Below are 19,941 nucleotides of genomic sequence, written 5' to 3'. Positions count from 1 at the left end.
CGTGTTGAGTTGTTCGCTCGTCAGGATAAGACGTGGTTGTATCAGAGTCAGCTGCTCGAGTTGTTTGATCATCACGAATAATGGGCCGAACTGTAGTATCGGTTGTGGTGTACGATCGTGTGGTTTCTGTATCGTGTTGAGTTGTTTGCTCGTCAGAATAAGACGTGGTTGTATCGAAGTCAGCTACTCGAGTTGTTTGATCATCACGAATAGTGGGCCGAACTGGAGTATCGGTTGTGGTGTACGATCGTGTGGTTTCTGTATCGTGTTGAGTTGTTCGCTCGTCAGGATAAGACGTGGTTGTATCGGAGTCAGCTACTCGAGTTGTTTGATCATCACGAATAATGGGCCGAACTGTAGTGTCGGTTGTGGTGTACGATCGTGTGGTTTCTGTATCGTGTTGAGTTGTTTGCTCGTCAGGATAAAATGTGGTTGTATCGGAGTGAGCTACTCGAGTTGTTTGATCATCACGAATAGTGGGCCGAGCTGTAGTATCGGTTGAGGTATACGATCGTGTGGTTTCTGTATCGTGTTGAGTTGTTCGCTCGTCAGGATAAGACGTGGTTGTATCGGAGTCAGCTACTCGAGTTGTTTGATCATCACGAATAGTGGGCCGACCTGTAGTATCGGTTGTGGTGTACGATCGTGTGGTTTCTGTATCGTGTTGAGTTGTTCGCTCGTCAGGATAAGACGTGGTTATATCAGAGTCAGCTACTCGAGTTGTTTGATCATCACGAATAGTGGGCCGAACTGGAGTATCGGTTGTGGTGTACGATCGTGTGGTTTCTGTATCGTGTTGAGTTGTTCGCTCGTCAGGATAAGACGTGGTTGTATCGGAGTCAGCTACTCGAGTTGTTTGATCATCACGAATAGTGGGCCGAACTGGAGTATCGGTTGTGGTGTACGATCGTGTGGTTTCTGTATCGTGTTGAGTTGTTCGCTCGTCAGGATAAGACGTGGTTGTATCGGAGTCAGCTACTCGAGTTGTTTGATCATCACGAATAGTGGGCCGAGCTGTAGTATCGGTTGTGGAGTACGATCGTGTGGTTTCTGTATCGTGTTGAGTTGTTTGCTCGTCAGGATAAGATGTGGTTGTATCGGAGTCAGCTACTCGAGTTGTTTGATCATCACGAATAGTGGGCCGAGCTGGAGTATCGGTTGTGGTATACGATCGTGTGGTTTCTGTATCGTGTTGAGTTGTTCGCTCGTCAGGATAAGACGTGGTTGTATCGGAGTCAGCTACTCGAGTTGTTTGATCATCACGAATAATGGGCCGAACTGTAGTGTCGGTTGTGGTGTACGATCGTGTGGTTTCTGTATCGTGTTGAGTTGTTTGCTCGTCAGGATAAAATGTGGTTGTATCGGAGTGAGCTACTCGAGTTGTTTGATCATCACGAATAGTGGGCCGAGCTGTAGTATCGGTTGTGGAGTACGATCGTGTGGATTCTGTATCGTGTTGAGTTGTTCGCTCGTCAGGATAAGACGTGGTTGTATCGGAGTCAGCTACTCGAGTTGTTTGATCATCACGAATAGTGGGCCGAACTGGAGTATCGGTTGTGGTGTACGATCGTGTGGTTTCTGTATCGTGTTGAATTGTTCGCTCGTCAGGATAAGACGTGGTTATATCAGAGTCAGCTACTCGAGTTGTTTGATCATCACGAATAGTGGGCCGAACTGGAGTATCGGTTGTGGTGTACGATCGTGTGGTTTCTGTATCGTGTTGAGTTGTTCGCTCGTCAGGATAAGACGTGGTTGTATCGGAGTCAGCTACTCGAGTTGTTTGATCATCACGAATAGTGGGCCGAACTGGAGTATCGGTTGTGGTGTACGATCGTGTGGTTTCTGTATCGTGTTGAGTTGTTCGCTCGTCAGGATAAGACGTGGTTGTATCGGAGTCAGCTACTCGAGTTGTTTGATCATCACGAATAGTGGGCCGAACTGTAGTATCGGTTGTGGTATACGATCGTGTGGTTTCTGTATCGTGTTGAGTTGTTCGCTCGTCAGGATAAGACGTGGTTGTATCGGAGTCAGCTACTCGAGTTGTTTGATCATCACGAATAGTGGGCCGAACTGTAGTATCGGTTGTGGTGTACGATCGTGTGGTTTCTGTATCGTGTTGAGTTGTTCGCTCGTCAGGATAAGACGTGGTTGTATCGGAGTCAGCTACTCGAGTTGTTTGATCATCACGAATAGTGGGCCGAACTGGAGTATCGGTTGTGGTGTACGATCGTGTGGTTTCTGTATCGTGTTGAGTTGTTCGCTCGTCAGGATAAGACGTGGTTGTATCAGAGTGAACTACTCGGGTTGTTTGATCATCACGAATAGTGGGCCGAGCTGTAGTATCGATTGTGGTGTACGATCGTGTGGTTTCTGTATCGTGTTGAGTTGTTCGCTCGTCAGGATAAGACGTGGTTGTATCGGAGTCAGCTACTCGAGTTGTTTGATCATCACGAATAGTAGGCCGACTTGTAGCATCGGTTGTGGTGTACGATCGTGTGGTTTCTGTATCGTGTTGAGTTGTTCGCTCGTCAGGATAAGACGTGGTTGTATCGGAGTCAGCTACTCGAGTTGTTTGATCATCACGAATAGTGGGCCGAACTGGAGTATCGGTTGTGGTGTACGATCGTGTGGTTTCTGTATCGTGTTGAGTTGTTCGCTCGTCAGGATAAGACGTGGTTGTATCGGAGTCAGCTACTCGAGTTGTTTGATCATCACGAATAGTGGGCCGACTTGTAGCATCGGTTGTGGTGTACGATCGTGTGGTTTCTGTATCATGTTGAGTTGTTCGCTCGTCAGGATAAGACGTGGTTGTATCGGAGTCAGCTACTCGAGTTGTTTGATCATCACGAATAGTGGGCCGAACTGGAGTATCGGTTGTGGTGTACGATCGTGTGGTTTCTGTATCGTGTTGAGTTGTTCGCTCGTCAGGATAAGACGTGGTTGTATCGGAGTCAGCTACTCGAGTTGTTTGATCATCACGAATAGTGGGCCGAACTGTAGTATCGGTTGTGGTGTACGATCGTGTGGTTTCTGTATCGTGTTGAGTTGTTCGCTCGTCAGGATAAGACGTGGTTGTATCGGAGTCAGCTACTCGAGTTGTTTGATCATCACGAATAGTGGGCCGAGCTGGAGTATCGGTTGTGGTGTACGATCGTGTGGTTTCTGTATCGTGTTGAGTTGTTCGCTCGTCAGGATAAGACGTGGTTGTATCAGAGTGAACTACTCGGGTTGTTTGATCATCACGAATAGTGGGCCGAGCTGTAGTATCGATTGTGGTGTACGATCGTGTGGTTTCTGTATCGTGTTGAGTTGTTCGCTCGTCAGGATAAGACGTGGTTGTATCGGAGTCAGCTACTCGAGTTGTTTGATCATCACGAATAGTGGGCCGACTTGTAGCATCGGTTGTGGTGTACGATCGTGTGGTTTCTGTATCGTGTTGAGTTGTTCGCTCGTCAGGATAAGACGTGGTTGTATCGGAGTCAGCTACTCGAGTTGTTTGATCATCACGAATAGTGGGCCGAACTGGAGTATCGGTTGTGGTGTACGATCGTGTGGTTTCTGTATCGTGTTGAGTTGTTCGCTCGTCAGGATAAGACGTGGTTGTATCGGAGTCAGCTACTCGAGTTGTTTGATCATCACGAATAGTGGGCCGAACTGTAGTATCGGTTGTGGTGTACGATCGTGTGGTTTCTGTATCGTGTTGAGTTGTTCGCTCGTCAGGATAAGACGTGGTTGTATCGGAGTCAGCTACTCGAGTTGTTTGATCATCACGCATAATGGGCCGAACTGTAGTATCGGTTGTGGTGTACGATCGTGTAGTTTCTGTATCGTGTTGAGTTGTTCGCTCGTCAGGATAAGACGTGGTTGTATCAGAGTCAGCTGCTCGAGTTGTTTGATCATCACGAATAATGGGCCGAACTGTAGTATCGGTTGTGGTGTACGATCGTGTGGTTTCTGTATCGTGTTGAGTTGTTTGCTCGTCAGAATAAGACGTGGTTGTATCGAAGTCAGCTACTCGAGTTGTTTGATCATCACGAATAGTGGGCCGAACTGGAGTATCGGTTGTGGTGTACGATCGTGTGGTTTCTGTATCGTGTTGAGTTGTTCGCTCGTCAGGATAAGACGTGGTTGTATCGGAGTCAGCTACTCGAGTTGTTTGATCATCACGAATAATGGGCCGAACTGTAGTGTCGGTTGTGGTGTACGATCGTGTGGTTTCTGTATCGTGTTGAGTTGTTTGCTCGTCAGGATAAAATGTGGTTGTATCGGAGTGAGCTACTCGAGTTGTTTGATCATCACGAATAGTGGGCCGAGCTGTAGTATCGGTTGAGGTATACGATCGTGTGGTTTCTGTATCGTGTTGAGTTGTTCGCTCGTCAGGATAAGACGTGGTTGTATCGGAGTCAGCTACTCGAGTTGTTTGATCATCATGAATAGTGGGCCGACCTGTAGTATCGGTTGTGGTGTACGATCGTGTGGTTTCTGTATCGTGTTGAGTTGTTCGCTCGTCAGGATAAGACGTGGTTATATCAGAGTCAGCTACTCGAGTTGTTTGATCATCACGAATAGTGGGCCGAACTGGAGTATCGGTTGTGGTGTACGATCGTGTGGTTTCTGTATCGTGTTGAGTTGTTCGCTCGTCAGGATAAGACGTGGTTGTATCGGAGTCAGCTACTCGAGTTGTTTGATCATCACGAATAGTGGGCCGAACTGGAGTATCGGTTGTGGTGTACGATCGTGTGGTTTCTGTATCGTGTTGAGTTGTTCGCTCGTCAGGATAAGACGTGGTTGTATCGGAGTCAGCTACTCGAGTTGTTTGATCATCACGAATAGTGGGCCGAACTGTAGTATCGGTTGTGGAGTACGATCGTGTGGTTTCTGTATCGTGTTGAGTTGTTTGCTCGTCAGGATAAAATGTGGTTGTATCGGAGTCAGCTACTCGAGTTGTTTGATCATCACGAATAGTGGGCCGAGCTGGAGTATCGGTTGTGGTATACGATCGTGTGGTTTCTGTATCGTGTTGAGTTGTTCGCTCGTCAGGATAAGACGTGGTTGTATCGGAGTCATCTACTCGAGTTGTTTGATCATCACAAATAGTGGGCCGAACTGGAGTATCGGTTGTGGTGTACGATCGTGTGGTTTCTGTATCGTGTTGAGTTGTTCGCTCGTCAGGATAAGACGTGGTTGTATCGGAGTCAGCTACTCGAGTTGTTTGATCATCACGAATAGTGGGCCGAACTGTAGTATCGGTTGTGGTGTACGATCGTGTGGTTTCTGTATCGTGTTGAGTTGTTCGCTCGTCAGGATAAGACGTGGTTGTATCGGAGTCAGCTACTCGAGTTGTTTGATCATCACGAATAGTGGGCCGAACTGGAGTATCGGTTGTGGTGTACGATCGTGTGGTTTCTGTATCGTGTTGAGTTGTTCGCTCGTCAGGATAAGACGTGGTTGTATCAGAGTGAACTACTCGGGTTGTTTGATCATCACGAATAGTGGGCCGAGCTGTAGTATCGATTGTGGTGTACGATCGTGTGGTTTCTGTATCGTGTTGAGTTGTTCGCTCGTCAGGATAAGACGTGGTTGTATCGAAGTCAACTGCTCGAGTTGTTTGATCATCACGAATAGTGGGCCGACTTGTAGTATCGGTTGTGGTGTACGATCGTATGGTTTCTGTATCGTGTTGAGTTGTTCGCTCGTCAGGATAAGACGTGGTTGTATCAGAGTCAGCTGCTCGAGTTGTTTGATCATCACGAATAGTGGACCGAGCTGTAGTATCGATTGTGGTGTACGATCGTGTGGTTTCTGTATCGTGTTGAGTTGTTCGCTCGTCAGGATAAGACGTGGTTGTATCGAAGTCAGCTGCTCGAGTTGTTTGATCATCATGAATAGTGGGCCGAACTGTAGTATCGGTTGTGGTGTACGATCGTGTGGTTTCTGTATCGTGTTGAGTTGTTTGCTCGTTAGGATAAAATGTGGTTGTATCGGAGTCAGCTACTCGAGTTGTTTGATCATCACGAATTGCGGGCCGACCTGTAGTATCAATTGTGGTGTACGATCGTGTGGTTTCTGTATCGTGTTGAGTTGTTCGCTCGTCAGGATAAGACGTGGTTGTATCAGAGTCAGCTACTCGAGTTGTTTGATCATCACGAATAGTGGGCCGAACTGTAGTATCGGTTGTGGTGTACGATCGTGTGGTTTCTGTATCGTGTTGAGTTGTTCGCTCGTCAGGATAAGACGTGGTTGTATCGGAGTCAGCTACTCGAGTTGTTTTATCATCATGAATAGTGGGCCGACCTGTAGTATCGGTTGTGGTGTACGATCGTGTGGTTTCTGTATCGTGTTGAGTTGTTCGCTCGTCAGGATAAGACGTGGTTGTATCGGAGTCAGCTACTCGAGTTGTTTGATCATCACGAATAGTGGGCCGAACTGGAGTATCGGTTGTGGTGTACGATAGTGTGGTTTCTGTATCGTGTTGAGTTGTTCGCTCGTCGGGATAAGACGTGGTTGTATCGGAGTCAGCTACTCGAGTTGTTTGATCATCCCGAATAGTGGGCCTAACTGTAGTATCGGTTGTGGTGTACGATCGTGTGGTTTCTGTATCGTGTTGAGTTGTTTGCTCGTCAGGATAAAATGTGGTTGTATCGGAGTCAGCTACTCGAGTTGTTTGATCATCACGAATAGTGGACCGAGCTGTAGTATCGATTGTGGTATACGATCGTGTGGTTTCTGTATCGTGTTGAGTTGTTCGATCGGCAGGATAAGACGTGGTTGTATCAGAGTCAAATACTCGAGTTGTTTGATCATCATGAATAGTGGGCCGAACTGTAGTATCGGTTGTGGTGTACGATCGTGTGGTTTCTGTATCGTGTTGAGTTGTTCGCTCGTCAGAATAAGACATGGTTGCATCGGAGTCAGCTACTCGAGTTGTTTGATCATCATGAATAATGGGCCGAACTGTAGTATCGGTTGTGGTGTACGATCGTGTGGTTTCTGTATCGTGTTGAGTTGTTTGCTCGTCAGGATAAGACGTGGTTGTATCGGAGTCAGCTACTCGAGTTGTTTGATCATCACGAATAGTGGGCCGAACTGTAGTATCGGTTGTGGTGTACGATCGTGTGGTTTCTGTATCGTGTTGAGTTGTTCGCTCGTCAGGATAAGACGTGGTTGTATCGGAGTCAGCTACTCGAGTTGTTTGATCATCACGAATAGTGGGCCGACTTGTAGTATCGGTTGTGGTGTACGATCGTGTGGTTTCTGTATCGTGTTGAGTTGTTTGCTCGTCAGGATAAGACGTGGTTGTATCGGAGTCAGCTACTCGAGTTGTTTGATCATCACGAATAGTGGGCCGAACTGGAGTATCGGTTGTGGTGTACGATCGTGTGGTTTCTGTATCGTGTTGAGTTGTTCGCTCGTCAGGATAAGACGAGGTTGTATCGGAGTCAGCTACTCGAGTTGTTTGATCATCACGAATAGTGGGCCGAACTGTAGTATCGGTTGTGGTGTACGATCGTGTGGTTTCTGTATCGTGTTGAGTTGTTCGCTCGTCAGGATAAGACGTGGTTGTATCAGAGTGAACTACTCGGGTTGTTTGATCATCACGAATAGTGGGCCGAACTGGAGTATCGGTTGTGGTGTACGATCGTGTGGTTTCTGTATCGTGTTGAGTTGTTCGCTCGTCAGGATAAGACGTGGTTGTATCGGAGTCAGCTACTCGAGTTGTTTGATCATCACGAATAGTGGGCCGAGCTGTAGTATCGGTTGTGGTGTACGATCGTGTGGTTTCTGTATCGTATTTTGTTGATGATTGTCTAGTTGTTGGTGTTGTTTGTTGTTGATTGATCCATTGTTGTATTGTAATGGGAATAGTTATCGTGAAATCTTTTACAATTGGAGACGTAGTGGAGTTAGAAAATGTGTCCATAGTGGTCGTGTTTTTTTCGTTTGTGAGGTCGTAGGTTATCTGTGAATAATTTGTTAGGGCAATCGTTTCTTGGGTGCTTGTTTCGATATCGCTCAGAGACTCATTTTCAGTTGCTTTTTCTGTGATATTAATTGTTGCTGTTTCTTTCGGGGCAGTGGTAAGTTTGCTTGTGTCAGGTGTTAAATTTTCCATATCACTCTCAGGCATAGGCGTTGTTGTTATTGCTGTGTTTGTTACGTTGTTAACTGTTTGCTTATGCCCTCCTTCGACAAATATGTTTGTATTTGTGCTATTTACATCAGGATAAGTGTCGGTGGTTGTGTGTGGTTCTGTGTTATTAATTTTTTAGATATAAAACAAAACAAAATCATCGTTTAATTGGATGTAAATATTTACATTTTTAAATTGAAATACTTTTTGATGTGGGATGTCTTATGATATGTGTTACGGTTTATTTTAATGTGTGTTTTCAAGCATTTATGCTAAATATTTGTTGGTGGCGTGAAGTGTATGATAGAAGTATTTGTTTTTCATAGATTTTTTTTGTGAAAATACAATGCTCAATAGTGAATAGAGTTAGAAGGTTTAGTTATGAAGAAGCAAATTATAGTCAGTCAATAAATGTTAATGTAGCGAAAACTTACGATCACGACGTATTTTTCTCGAAGCAATTCCATTTATAAGCATAGCGACAGAGTTTAAGCAAGCCAGGAGAAAAGGGAGATTCGAACTAGCTAACTATGAATGGGACTAGAAATGAGTCTAAACTATTGATAAATATATATCGACGAATCGTATGAAAAGAACCGTCCTTTGTAAGGGGAGGAGGTGTGTGGATTTACGCTTCGTAGTGAGGAATGAGGAAATGTCTTTTGAAGAATATTTATGCGCGAAGATGTAGATGTGGATGCAAACAATAAAAATACTTACCCTTGACGCAACCGCCAGTGATTGGATCACAAGGAATGCCCGGTGGGCAATGCTCACAACCAGTTGTTCTATCGGTATCTTTTTGAACACAGTTACAGCCATCACATATCAATCCTCCTGCACAGTCTGATGCTTTTTCACATTGGCATACTAGAGAAAAAAAAGAAAGGATAATATTGCAATATGGTACTCATAGCCATTAGTCAAACGAATTAAACTGTATACGTACGTTTCACACAAACTGTTTCGTGATTTTGAACTTCGCATTCTTCGCCAATATCGCAAGGATTGCCCGATCGACATGGATCAACACAAATTCCGTTGATGCATGATCTTTCCAAAGGACACTCGTTGCTATGCCTACATCCCAGTTCTGGAAGTCGTAAAAATATTGTGTTAGTGAAAATATTAAAACATGTGTACATATCCGATATCGTATCAAATTGTTGAAACTCAAGTGATTGAGTTTGCACAACAAATGTGGTTGGAAATTTAAAAATTCACTGGATTGAAACACATTGAAGCAAACCAATAGCTAAGCTAAGCCCCATTCCTTGTCATTGAATGATACATGTAAGTAATTAAGCAAAGCCTACAGGTAATGATTAGATTCAAGATTTTATGATATCCACCACCAATAATAACAAACAATATGCAATACCAGAATACATGAAACCAGAATCAAAAATACACGTAATATATGTGCAACATAGATGGTTGAACACAACAGTTAATTTGTATACTGATAAAAAATACACTCATTAGCATAGTTTTCCCATACATCCCACTAATTACACTACGAACTACGTTGATTCCTAATCGGTTCCGATGAAGAAGGATAATTTATGGAACTCTGATCTCAGCAGAGCTTATCATGCGGCTGCAGTAGTCCGTTCTGCAGTAAGGTGAAGTCTTTGTGTGGGAGCCACTGGATGATACAAACTCCATACGCAATACTCAAGGGTCATGACGGTAAAGAAAGATGAATCAAAATACGGTAATGAGAGCATTTTCAATGTCATTCCAGATTGATTGTATGGTTTCTTCAACTCTAACCAGACAAACACCCGTTTTATCGGCACGTGGATCAGCAGTGCAGCACCAGCAAAGCTCATACGCTCGCAGTAATTCTTCGAATGACAGAGTGTACAGAAATAGTGTAGCACTGTTGCACCTCAGCATTGGTCAAAGATGCAATCAGTGCCAAAAGACATAGAAGAAAAATAGTCAGGTAGGTATCTAAATGTGTTGACTACTACAAAACAGAGCTGCTGTAAAGTGAAGTCTCCGTTTTGATGATTCTAGGTAACAATACGACGATAGTGATGAGCATGTGAAAGAGCATAAATCGCATCACGTATATGTATTTTGACCAATTATAGCTTTGGTGATGGTTTTGGCAAAGCTGTGGTCAACTACATTCCTGTGGCATGCAAGTGATTGCGATTGCTAAATGCGAAAACCCCATCTAACGTACAGATCATGCAGAGGTACAAAGATACGGAGGTAAAATCCAGTACGGAAATGGAAATGATGAAAGGATTGAAATGTTCGTAAGATTACTGCTCGCAATCCACGCACCGAATCAAACCGGCTGTCTACTAAACGGGATAGATAGTTGGTTGCGTTGGATGATTTTTTTGTGTATATATTACCTGATTTTTTCATACAATCAACGCTGTACCCGGTATTGGTATCGCTATTGCACAAGCACATTGAGACATGATTCAAGGTTTGACAAGGAACATCCTGAGGGCAGGGATTAAATTGAGCACATGGATCGATGCAGATGTTACCAGCACAGGTTTCGTTTGCATTGCAATCGTTTTCGGCACGGCACTGAATGATTTCAATGATCGGTTCCGCCGTTGTTCCCGTAGGATAGGACTCGTAGGTCGTTTTCGCTGCTAAAGTCGTTTCTATCGTCGATGCTGTTGACGTGCTCTCTTCATCTATGTAATCGTCTCCGTCATATTCGGATGTTGAAAGCGGTATGCTGCGATCGTCCAATAAATACTGTTCAGTGGTGGTATTAATATCCGTTGCAGATGCAGCAGTGCTAGTAGTAGTCATGCTTGTAGTGCTGGTTTTCTTTCCCAATGGCGTAACGGTAGCCTCACTGTTTTGCATGAATTCGTAATGCTTAGAGGTAGAGGATAACTCTACAAAATAATCATCAATTGGTGTGGTTACAGTTGGCAGTTGATCAGTCTCTTCCAAATCAGTGGATTTGCGATCTTGTTTTGTGAGTGTATCTGAGTGACTATTTGGCTTTACCGTTGCATTGGTCGTTTTCATCGGAACATTAGTCGTGGATATAATCTCTTCAATTGTTGTCTCTGATATGAAATCGCCAGCTTCTGTTGAGCCAATAGAAGTAAATGGTTCCAATGTGGTTCGAGTATCATCAGTTTCAGTATTTGGAATAACGGTAGAAATGGAATCGAGTACTGTTGTGCTAGCATCGCTTATGCTTTCATCTCTTGCAGTTGACGTGCTAATGTTATTTACATCCATGGTTTGATTCATAGAAATCAAATCTTCTTCGTGTGCTGTAGTGCTTAGTGTAATTGGTCCATCCATGAAGGTGGTAGTTGTATCCACTATGGTTTCAGCTGTGGTAAACTCATCTGATCGATCAATTTTGTGTCCATCATAGTACTCCTCAGGATATTCAGTCATACCTTCAGGCATCAGCGTGACAGAAGTGTTACTCTTAATGCCGTCCAATGGTAAACACCGTTCGGATGGGTTGCCGGTGTAACCGAAAGGACAGGAACAAATGGGAAGATGTGCTTTCACTGTGCAAAGCGCCCGTTCACCACAACCAGACCTACAAGGATCAACGCAAAGGCCGACTAAACAGTGTAATTTATCGCCGCAGTCGGAGTGCACCGAACAGTTGATACCCTGCATTTCATGAGTTTTTTCTCCTTCATTTTTATCTTTTTCAATCGCTGTGAAAGTAAGGTTTAAGTAGTTGGTGTGAGGTTACAATAAAGTACTCATAATAATGTTCAATTAATATATATGTAAATAATGTACATGTAATTTACATTTTAACACAACTGAGACAGACATACAAATGGATAGAACAGATTGAGAGAGTGAGAGGGGGCGATAAACATAGAGACAGAGGTAGTGGATGTATTGTGTTGAGGATGGAGGAGAAGACAATCTCAGATCAAGTAAAGAGAAGGCAGAACGCAAAAAATAATATAATACTTCAGCCATTATCAATAAACATAGCACGACAAATATGGCCACAAATGTTGAAGAAATGGCATTGATAGATAATACGCGCATGTCAATTATAGAGATTATATACAAATACAGGCACCGTTGGTATAAAGTTGTAATTGGTGCTAGTAGCATTAGATAACATTGAAATAACACATACTGCACTATATAAGCCAATAGATGGACAGTAAAGAGCGACAGACAAAAGAATGAATAGATACAAATTGTTGACAGCTAACCAACACAAAGTGATATAAATAGACAGACAGACAGACAGACAGACAGACAGACAGACAGACAGACAGACAGACAGACCGTGATAGACGATAGTGCGATACTGGATCTACAATGCTGAAGTATGGCATATAGTAGAGTAAAGGTGAAATGTAGCGCTTTCAAATGCTATCAGCGTTTTCGATAGTTTTGATTGGTTTTCGTTTGGAAATTTTGTTTGCTTTACCGTTTTAACAGCTTGCTAACTGATTGACACTGAACATGTGTACGATGCAATCGACGTGAAACTTTTCTTTTATATTAAAGATACAATTTTAAGATCGGGATAAGGAGAGTACAAGGAACAAAGGATATTCTGAAATCAAAGTAAGGCATAAGCATGTGTGAATGTTTGTGATTCACTATCACGAGTGATCTATGTACAGTAACTTGGATGTTCGTACTGCAACTCAACGTTCCATCAATATGGCAAATGTGAACCAATGTTTGCCTCAGATACTGCAGTTCGATCGTACTTTAGAACATATCTGATTAGAAGAAGGCTGATAGCATCAGATAGTATAGACAGAAGAAAGGATGAAAGGAAAAAAAAAAACACAGCGATATTGTGAAAGAATTCTAACGTACTTGGCAAGGAAAGGAAACCATGTGTAATGACGGTAGTAGTATTGAAATATAATATAGTACATCTTCAATTGGGCAAAATTCATCTAATGAGATATTGTTGTTGAGATTATTTAGCTCTATTGGAGCTTAGTATATGTTGAAAGGAATCAAAGAGACGGCAATGATAAAAACAGAAAAGAAACAAAATGTTTACAATAGAACATGGACAATGAATGGAAAAGTTGATAAAATGTGTGAATGAGTTGAATAGAGCAAAAGAAGAAAGAAAGTCGATAGTGTTGTGAGTATGGTCGTGTACTATTCCATTCTTTGGTGGATTGTAATCGCAAGAAAAGGGATAAAGACAAAGAAACAGGAAACGCAAGTAGCGGAAATGAATCGGAAAAGAAAAAGTCGACTATGGATCAATGCGCTAATCGCCACTAAACGAACAGAAACAGAGGACAGAGTGGTTTTGGGGGTGTTGTGTTTATGTTACCTTTCAAACATCCATGTCGTACATCTTTAACGAAGCCGGGCGGGCAGAATTTACAGATTGGTTTGTGATCTTCGACATAGCATGGTGTGTCTTCGGCACAAGTGGTCGTCTCGCACGGATTGACGCACTGATAATTTCGGCAGGCCAACTCGTCCGGACAACCGCTGTCGCGTAAGCAAATCGACAGTGATGGACTGCAGTCCTTCATGCATACGCATGTCGGCCTGTGGTCCACCACCACGCAAGCCTTGTCGTCCGGGCAGGGCGCACTGCGCCTACCGTTGGCAAAGCACGGATTTACGCAACGGCCATCGAGGCAGGCCATGTTCGAGGCGCAACCATCGTCGCCGAAGCATTCACGCTTTTCCGGAGCGCACACCAGCTCGCCACTGTCATTCACGATGAAACCGTGCGCACAGACGCAACTGGGCCGATGACGGCGCGAGACACATTTCTTGTTGGAGTCGCATACGAACGGTGCCGGTACCGTGCACGGATCGCTGCACTGCCCGCTGGCGTCGCAGCGCAGGCTTTCATGGCAGTCGCCGTTTGTCTCGCATGCCACCGAAACAATCTTCGGGTCATTCGGTCTTGGGGTGGTCACTTCTTCGCATTTGGGATCCGGTTTGCATTCGACGTTCGGTCGTCCGATGTAGCAGTTCGGGCATGAGCATCTTGGTCTGTGCAGCACCGTCTGACAGAGTGCATTGTCACCGCATGCGCCTCGCAGCGAGCACGGATCGGAACATTTGCCTCCTATGCAAGCCTTATCATTGGCGCATTGTAAATCGTTCGCACAGGATTCGTCTAGAGGTGTTGTTATATGATGATAAGTGGATTGTTGATGATAAATAGTGTGCTCTTGGCATATATATGCTGTACGAATACATGAAGTCTTGTGTCGATTGTTGTTGTTGGGATCGTCGCAGTCCAGGTCGTAAAAGTCGTACTGAAGTTTTGCTGCATGTATTTTGTATTGGTTTTTTCCGGTTTACAACCGAGTAGTTTGGCCGAAACGATGTAATTACATATCCTACCCTCCTAGCAGATAGTCAGTGTGTCTTTCGCTTGCAAACTGGTGCATTGGCCAATCCGTTGATGCAATCCTGTTACATAGCCTCACAACAAAACAAAACAAAACGAAAGGAAACTATTCCCTCTCACACTTGCCATCGTCGTGCGAGAATGGAATTTGTAGAGAAATTATTTCAAACTCAAACTACAGGGCGAGTATGTTGCTGTTGCAGCCTTCGACGAACCAGATAGACGCATTTTTTTGCGTGAGGAACTGTGGTATCGAGGTTTCGAAACCGATAGACTAATCGGGTAATTCTATCGATCACTGTTTTAGTTCTCACAATAGATATACATCCAACACATGCGTTCTGCCCGGGGAATTTATTTGGGTGTAAGGAAATAGAAAAGAAGTGGGATCGAAAGTTGGACGAGGTGGGGAAAACAGGCTACAGTTATCAGAGAGTTGGAAAACATCTACCTCTGACACTAAGAGAGCTTAACGGGAGGAAATAAATAAGACGGCTTTTGTTTTATCGGCACTGTCCTAGCAGTCGATCAAAATGGTAGAACGAATCGTAAGGGGATGTATAAAACAGGACATATTCGTATGTACAGGTGAAGTACAACTTCATTTCTATGCAGATTAAGTACACAAGCTATAGTTAAAGCAGGAGTAAAACACACGAGCAAACAAAAGAAACAAACGCGATAGAGACATTTCATGAATCACAATTCCAAAGGTGTAGAATAGCGAAATGCATTATAAGGGAAATGAAAAAAAAAAAACAGAACAAAACGAAACAAAACAAAAAAGAATAATAGAGGAAACAGGGAAATAGGAGAGGGAAGAATAAAGTCTGAAAATAAATTTGAATACTAGGAAACGAGTGCGAAATAAACCAATATTTGGTGTGTGTGTTTTGATATCAAAAGTAAACAGTAGTAAAACGAAAAGTATGAAAAACAAAACGTGAAACCCCCGTATTAAACCTTATCTTGTTTACACATACAAAACCCGAGGCCTAACACGTGCAAGTAGTGAACTATTTGTGAGAAGTGTCCCGTCCACAGTTCCCAATCTGGCGAGAAGCAATCCGATACACAAAACAATACAAAACAACGAAAACGAAAGGGGAAAAATTCATTAAGTAAGTAAGTAAGTAAGAAGTGACAGAAAGAGCTAAAACAACTACGACATCTGTTTTAAAATTTGAAATAATTTCTTCTCCATTCGCTAGACGGGGAGTGTGTTACACTACGTACAATTTTACTCGGTAACAGGTACAACAATATTCGGAAGAAGGACAATGCACATGATGCTGCATTACACATGTTTACATTTATGATTCTAGCTCGGTACGCTAACGAGACACAACGAGAGCAAACAATGTAGAAAGAGACGAACGAAACGAGAAATTTTGTAAGCAATATTAAAAAAAAAAAAAACAACTCAAACTAAAACTTGCTTGCACACGTTGGTGATGCGGAAGGAAATCGGTGCAGCATTCCCAGACAACAGAGATTGATGGAAACAAATGTAAACTGTGAATGTAGCGCAGATTGGGTAACCGCGATTCTGACAGCGACAATTCTGAACAATAGATCGATTGGTTTTTATTTTATTTTACCAGTTATCGTGAGTTTGTTTAATATAACGAAAACAACAACAATCCCGTAAACGGAAACATTTGGTTTAAATTTGTATATATAAGGATCAGACAGGGTGTGACTTTGCATGTAAACAGAGTTTGGAAGATTAAAACGTGCGAAAATTGCGGTATTTTATACAGGAAAACAAAAAAAAACAACAAAATTTCAAATAACTAACCTAAGTAAAGTGAGAGGCAAAGTACGGTTTGGTAAAGTGTACGGTGGAGGGTGTATGTTCAGATTCAGTGTTTATAGTTTGTAAGGTACCATTTGCAAATTGTCAAACTTCGCTTTCCGCGTGGCCTGTGGTAGCCAACACTATTTAAACAAAATAGCGTTTGCTGTCGTTAAATGGGCAGGCTTAGCAGCGGAATGGTTCAACAGCATTATGAGCTTCAAACATTGAAATATTGCAATTAAATGCAGTATATATAATCGGAAAAAAATCCCACTAGTGATGTGTTCTTTGGTATTACTTTAAACCATATATAATCTGTTCTTTAAATTTGAAGTGCCCGATTTAAACAAAAAAGGTGTATAAAACAAAACATACATAAGCGCGAGAGTAAAATCATTTAAATTATTCAAACCAATTAGATTGTGAATATTCAAAGATCTTCTTTTAGTTTGTTTTAATTGGTAATAATTGTTATGCTTAAACAAAATGGTGGGTATTTGAGTTTATGAATGGTATTGTTATGAAAAAACACGCTATTTGAACGAACTTATCAATGATTGAAACGTTAAATGATAAGGTGATAAATCACGTGATTGTTTCGTTATCGTCGCTTCGAGATGCTGAACGGTTCTATTAGCGATGGTTGTTGGATTTAAAACGGTGAACCAGTTCTGACGGTGTCCACCCGCTTCGCATTCGCACACACTGTGGAAGTAGCACCATGCGGTAGGACGCTGCCAAGAATAGGTAGTACAAAGTGAGACACAAAGCAAACCGACTTACCTTTGCGGCAGATGAACTTGGCACCGTCACGAACACACTCTCCTTCCGCACAGCCAGTCGTTCGACAGTCGGTTGCGGTATCATCTTGAGTGCCTATCGTAGAAAATGAAGGACAACAACTCGTTATTTTCCCCTCTTCGAGTGCAATTGGGTTGTTCCAGTACTTACACGACATGTACGGGTCACCGTGCGGATGCGTTGGCAAACAGACGCACGACGGTGCGCCCCATTCGGTCATGCGGCAGACTGCATTCGTACCACAGGCGTACTGCTCGCAATCGTCCTTCTTGAGCTTTTCCTCGCACAGACAGCCCTGTCGCGGATCACCCACGCAACCCGGCTGACAGGAGCACTCGTAGCCATTCTCATCCTCCCGGCAAACGGTATTCTCGCCGCAGGGATTCTGAGCACAGCCGTTCTTCTGCACCGGCTGGCACTCGTGACGCGCATTGCCGAAGAAGCCGGGAGTGCAGCTGCACTGCGCCTGCCGGTTCACAACGCGACACTGCGCGTTCAGACCGCACGCACCCGGGCTCAGGCACGGATTGATGCACTTTCCGCTCGCGCACTTCTTGTCCAACTCGCAGTCGTCGTTGGTTTGGCATTCGTACTGCACACAGCCTATCGACGGATCACCCTGGAAACCGTCGGGGCACAGGCAAAGCGAACGATGGTCCGACACCTGGCAGAGCGCATTCTTGCCGCACGCTCTACCACCGGCACACGGATCCACACACTTGCCGTTGGTGCAGGACCGCTCGCTGGGGCAGTCAGCGCTCGTTCGACAGCCCGCCACACAGGCCCCATTCTGACAGAGTAGTCCCGCCGGGCAGTTGCCCGGGTTGCATTTGCTGCGGCACTTGCCCCGGTGGCAGGTTTGTCCACATCCACAGTCCTTCTGCTGGCGGCAGGCCTTCACGCAGTACATACCGTCCTCGTCGCAGGTACATTGCGCGTTGCACTTTTCTGCCGGCGGACTGCACGACAGCAACGGATTGCCCAGGTATCCCTGCGGGCAGCTACACTGCACACCGTGATCGATGACCTTGCACTCCGAGCACGAGCCACACTGGCCAAGCGTTGCGCACGGATCCGTACACTTCTTGTTGATGCAGGCCTGCGTGTTGCTGCACTGGTTGTCCGATCGACACCCTGCCTGACAGATGCGTCCCTCGCAGATCAATCCATCGCCACAGGCCGCATCGCTGTTGCACACAGTTCGGCACGTTCCCCGAACGCACCGCTCGTCGGCCAAACAGTTCTGATCGTTACGGCACGTCTGCATGCAGGTACCGCCGTAGCATGCCTGCCCCTTCGGACAGTCGGTGCGCGCCTGACAGAGGCGCGTCTCCTGCCGGCAGCCCAAGCTGAACGGATCGCCCACCAAACCGGCCGGGCAGCTGCACTGCTTCCTGTGTCCAACGACCACACACTCGGCGTTCGTGCCACAGGCCGTCGGTTCCTGACACGGATCAACGCACTGCTGCCCGCTGCACGTCAAATGGTCCGCACATCCGCCGTCCGATCGGCAACCGATCATACACGTTTGACCCTGGCAGATCTCGCCCGTACGGCAATCGTCATCCTTGCGACAGATCGGCTTGCACGAACCGCCATCGCAGCGTTCGTTGTTCAGGCAGCTTTGATCGTTCGCACACACTGGCCGGCAAAGCCGGTCGATGCAGGACGTACCGTCGGCACAGTCACGATTCTCCGTACACTGTAGGGCCGGAGCTCGCACGCAGCCTACCTTTGCGGTCGGGCTGGGTACCATGCCACTGAAGCAGGAGCAGCTGGCCCGATGGTTCACCACGGTGCAAGCGGCATTCGGTCCGCAAGGATTTTCCTGGCACGGGTTGACGCATCGGTTGTCGCGGCAGGTTTCGCTAGCACTGCAGTCACTGTCGGCGTGACAGCCGTAAACGCATCGCCCCGCCAGACATATGTGTCCCAGGAAGCAATCGTTATCCAAACGACACGTCACTGTAAAGTAAAGGTGTGTTCGATTAACACTAGATCATCGTAGAAGCGACGTTTAGCGTGCAATACTTACGCATACAGCTACCCTGCAGACATTTCTCGTTCAGTGCACACTCCTGATCGTTTCTGCATCGTGGCAAACACATCGACTCCTTGCAGATGCTGCCATCCGTACAGTCCGTATTGGACGCGCACGATATCGGAACTGATGAAAACGAAAAGCCAATCAATCAATGAACCATAGACACATACACAACCGACCATAGATCGATCAGTCACACCTACCTCGCACACACTCGACGGCTGCGTCGCCGGTGAAGCCTGCCGGACACGAGCACTGCTTTGCATGCGCTCCCATCAAACATTCGGCATTCATACCGCAGGCGTTCACCTCGTGGCACGGGTTAACGCACTGCCCGTTCGAGCAAACCTCGTCCTGGTTACATTCGTCCGTTTCAGAGCAGGCCGCTACAAGATGTACGATAAGAGTTTGTTTAAATGGCTTTGCTTTGCACACTGCGTTTAGGGGGCAATTTGTACTCTACAACTTTACTCTAACCCGAGAAAGAGAAAGATGGTATTCCCCGGGAGGAGTGAAAAACTGATGGGGTTTATTAATGCTACGAATTCATGAAAATTAAGAATTATGTCCTGACGAGTTCTAGTCAGTATCGGTTGAATGAACATTACTAAATGATTACGAATTTACTGCTAGTAGAAGTAGTAGGTGCAAAGGTTGCATTATTAAATGAAATGAATTTTGTGTTGTCACGAGAATCAGTGATTTGCAAATGATTGAGTTTGTTGAAATTTTGTGCTAGTGTAATGGGGTTGTTTGTTGGTATTGGTATTACTTTTAGTTATCAGTGAGTAAACTAGAAAAGGGTAAATAAATAGTAAAGT

The 19,941-nt window shown here is 44.8% G+C and overlaps 2 protein-coding genes across 2 annotated transcripts in view; both read right to left on the bottom strand.

Annotated features, from left to right (window-relative positions):
- Positions 1 to 19,941, bottom strand: part of LOC120959885 (uncharacterized) — a 144,584-nt gene that overhangs the window by 53,195 nt on the left and 71,448 nt on the right. Inside the window, exons 13-18 of the mRNA XM_049609528.1 lie at positions 19,324 to 19,506; positions 19,112 to 19,243; positions 17,227 to 19,041; positions 17,059 to 17,151; positions 9,081 to 9,224; positions 8,852 to 9,001 (exon numbers count right to left, since the gene is read on the bottom strand). Coding sequence (XP_049465485.1) covers positions 8,852 to 9,001; positions 9,081 to 9,224; positions 17,059 to 17,151; positions 17,227 to 19,041; positions 19,112 to 19,243; positions 19,324 to 19,506 — 2,517 coding nt within the window. The remainder of the gene's footprint in view (positions 1 to 8,851; positions 9,002 to 9,080; positions 9,225 to 17,058; positions 17,152 to 17,226; positions 19,042 to 19,111; positions 19,244 to 19,323; positions 19,507 to 19,941) is intronic.
- Positions 4,985 to 7,212, bottom strand: LOC125907435 (uncharacterized). Its single transcript, XM_049609527.1, has 2 exons — positions 6,295 to 7,212; positions 4,985 to 6,030 (listed from the first exon to the last, which is right to left on the bottom strand). The coding sequence occupies exon 2, from the start codon at positions 5,881 to 5,883 to the stop codon at positions 5,464 to 5,466; it is 420 nt and encodes a 139-aa protein (XP_049465484.1). The 5' UTR covers positions 5,884 to 6,030; positions 6,295 to 7,212; the 3' UTR covers positions 4,985 to 5,463.

Source organism: Anopheles coluzzii, chromosome 3 (assembly GCF_943734685.1).
Source record: "Anopheles coluzzii chromosome 3, AcolN3, whole genome shotgun sequence".
NCBI classification, from domain to species: domain Eukaryota; kingdom Metazoa; phylum Arthropoda; class Insecta; order Diptera; family Culicidae; genus Anopheles; species Anopheles coluzzii.
This window is presented reverse-complemented; position numbering and strand designations above follow the sequence as displayed.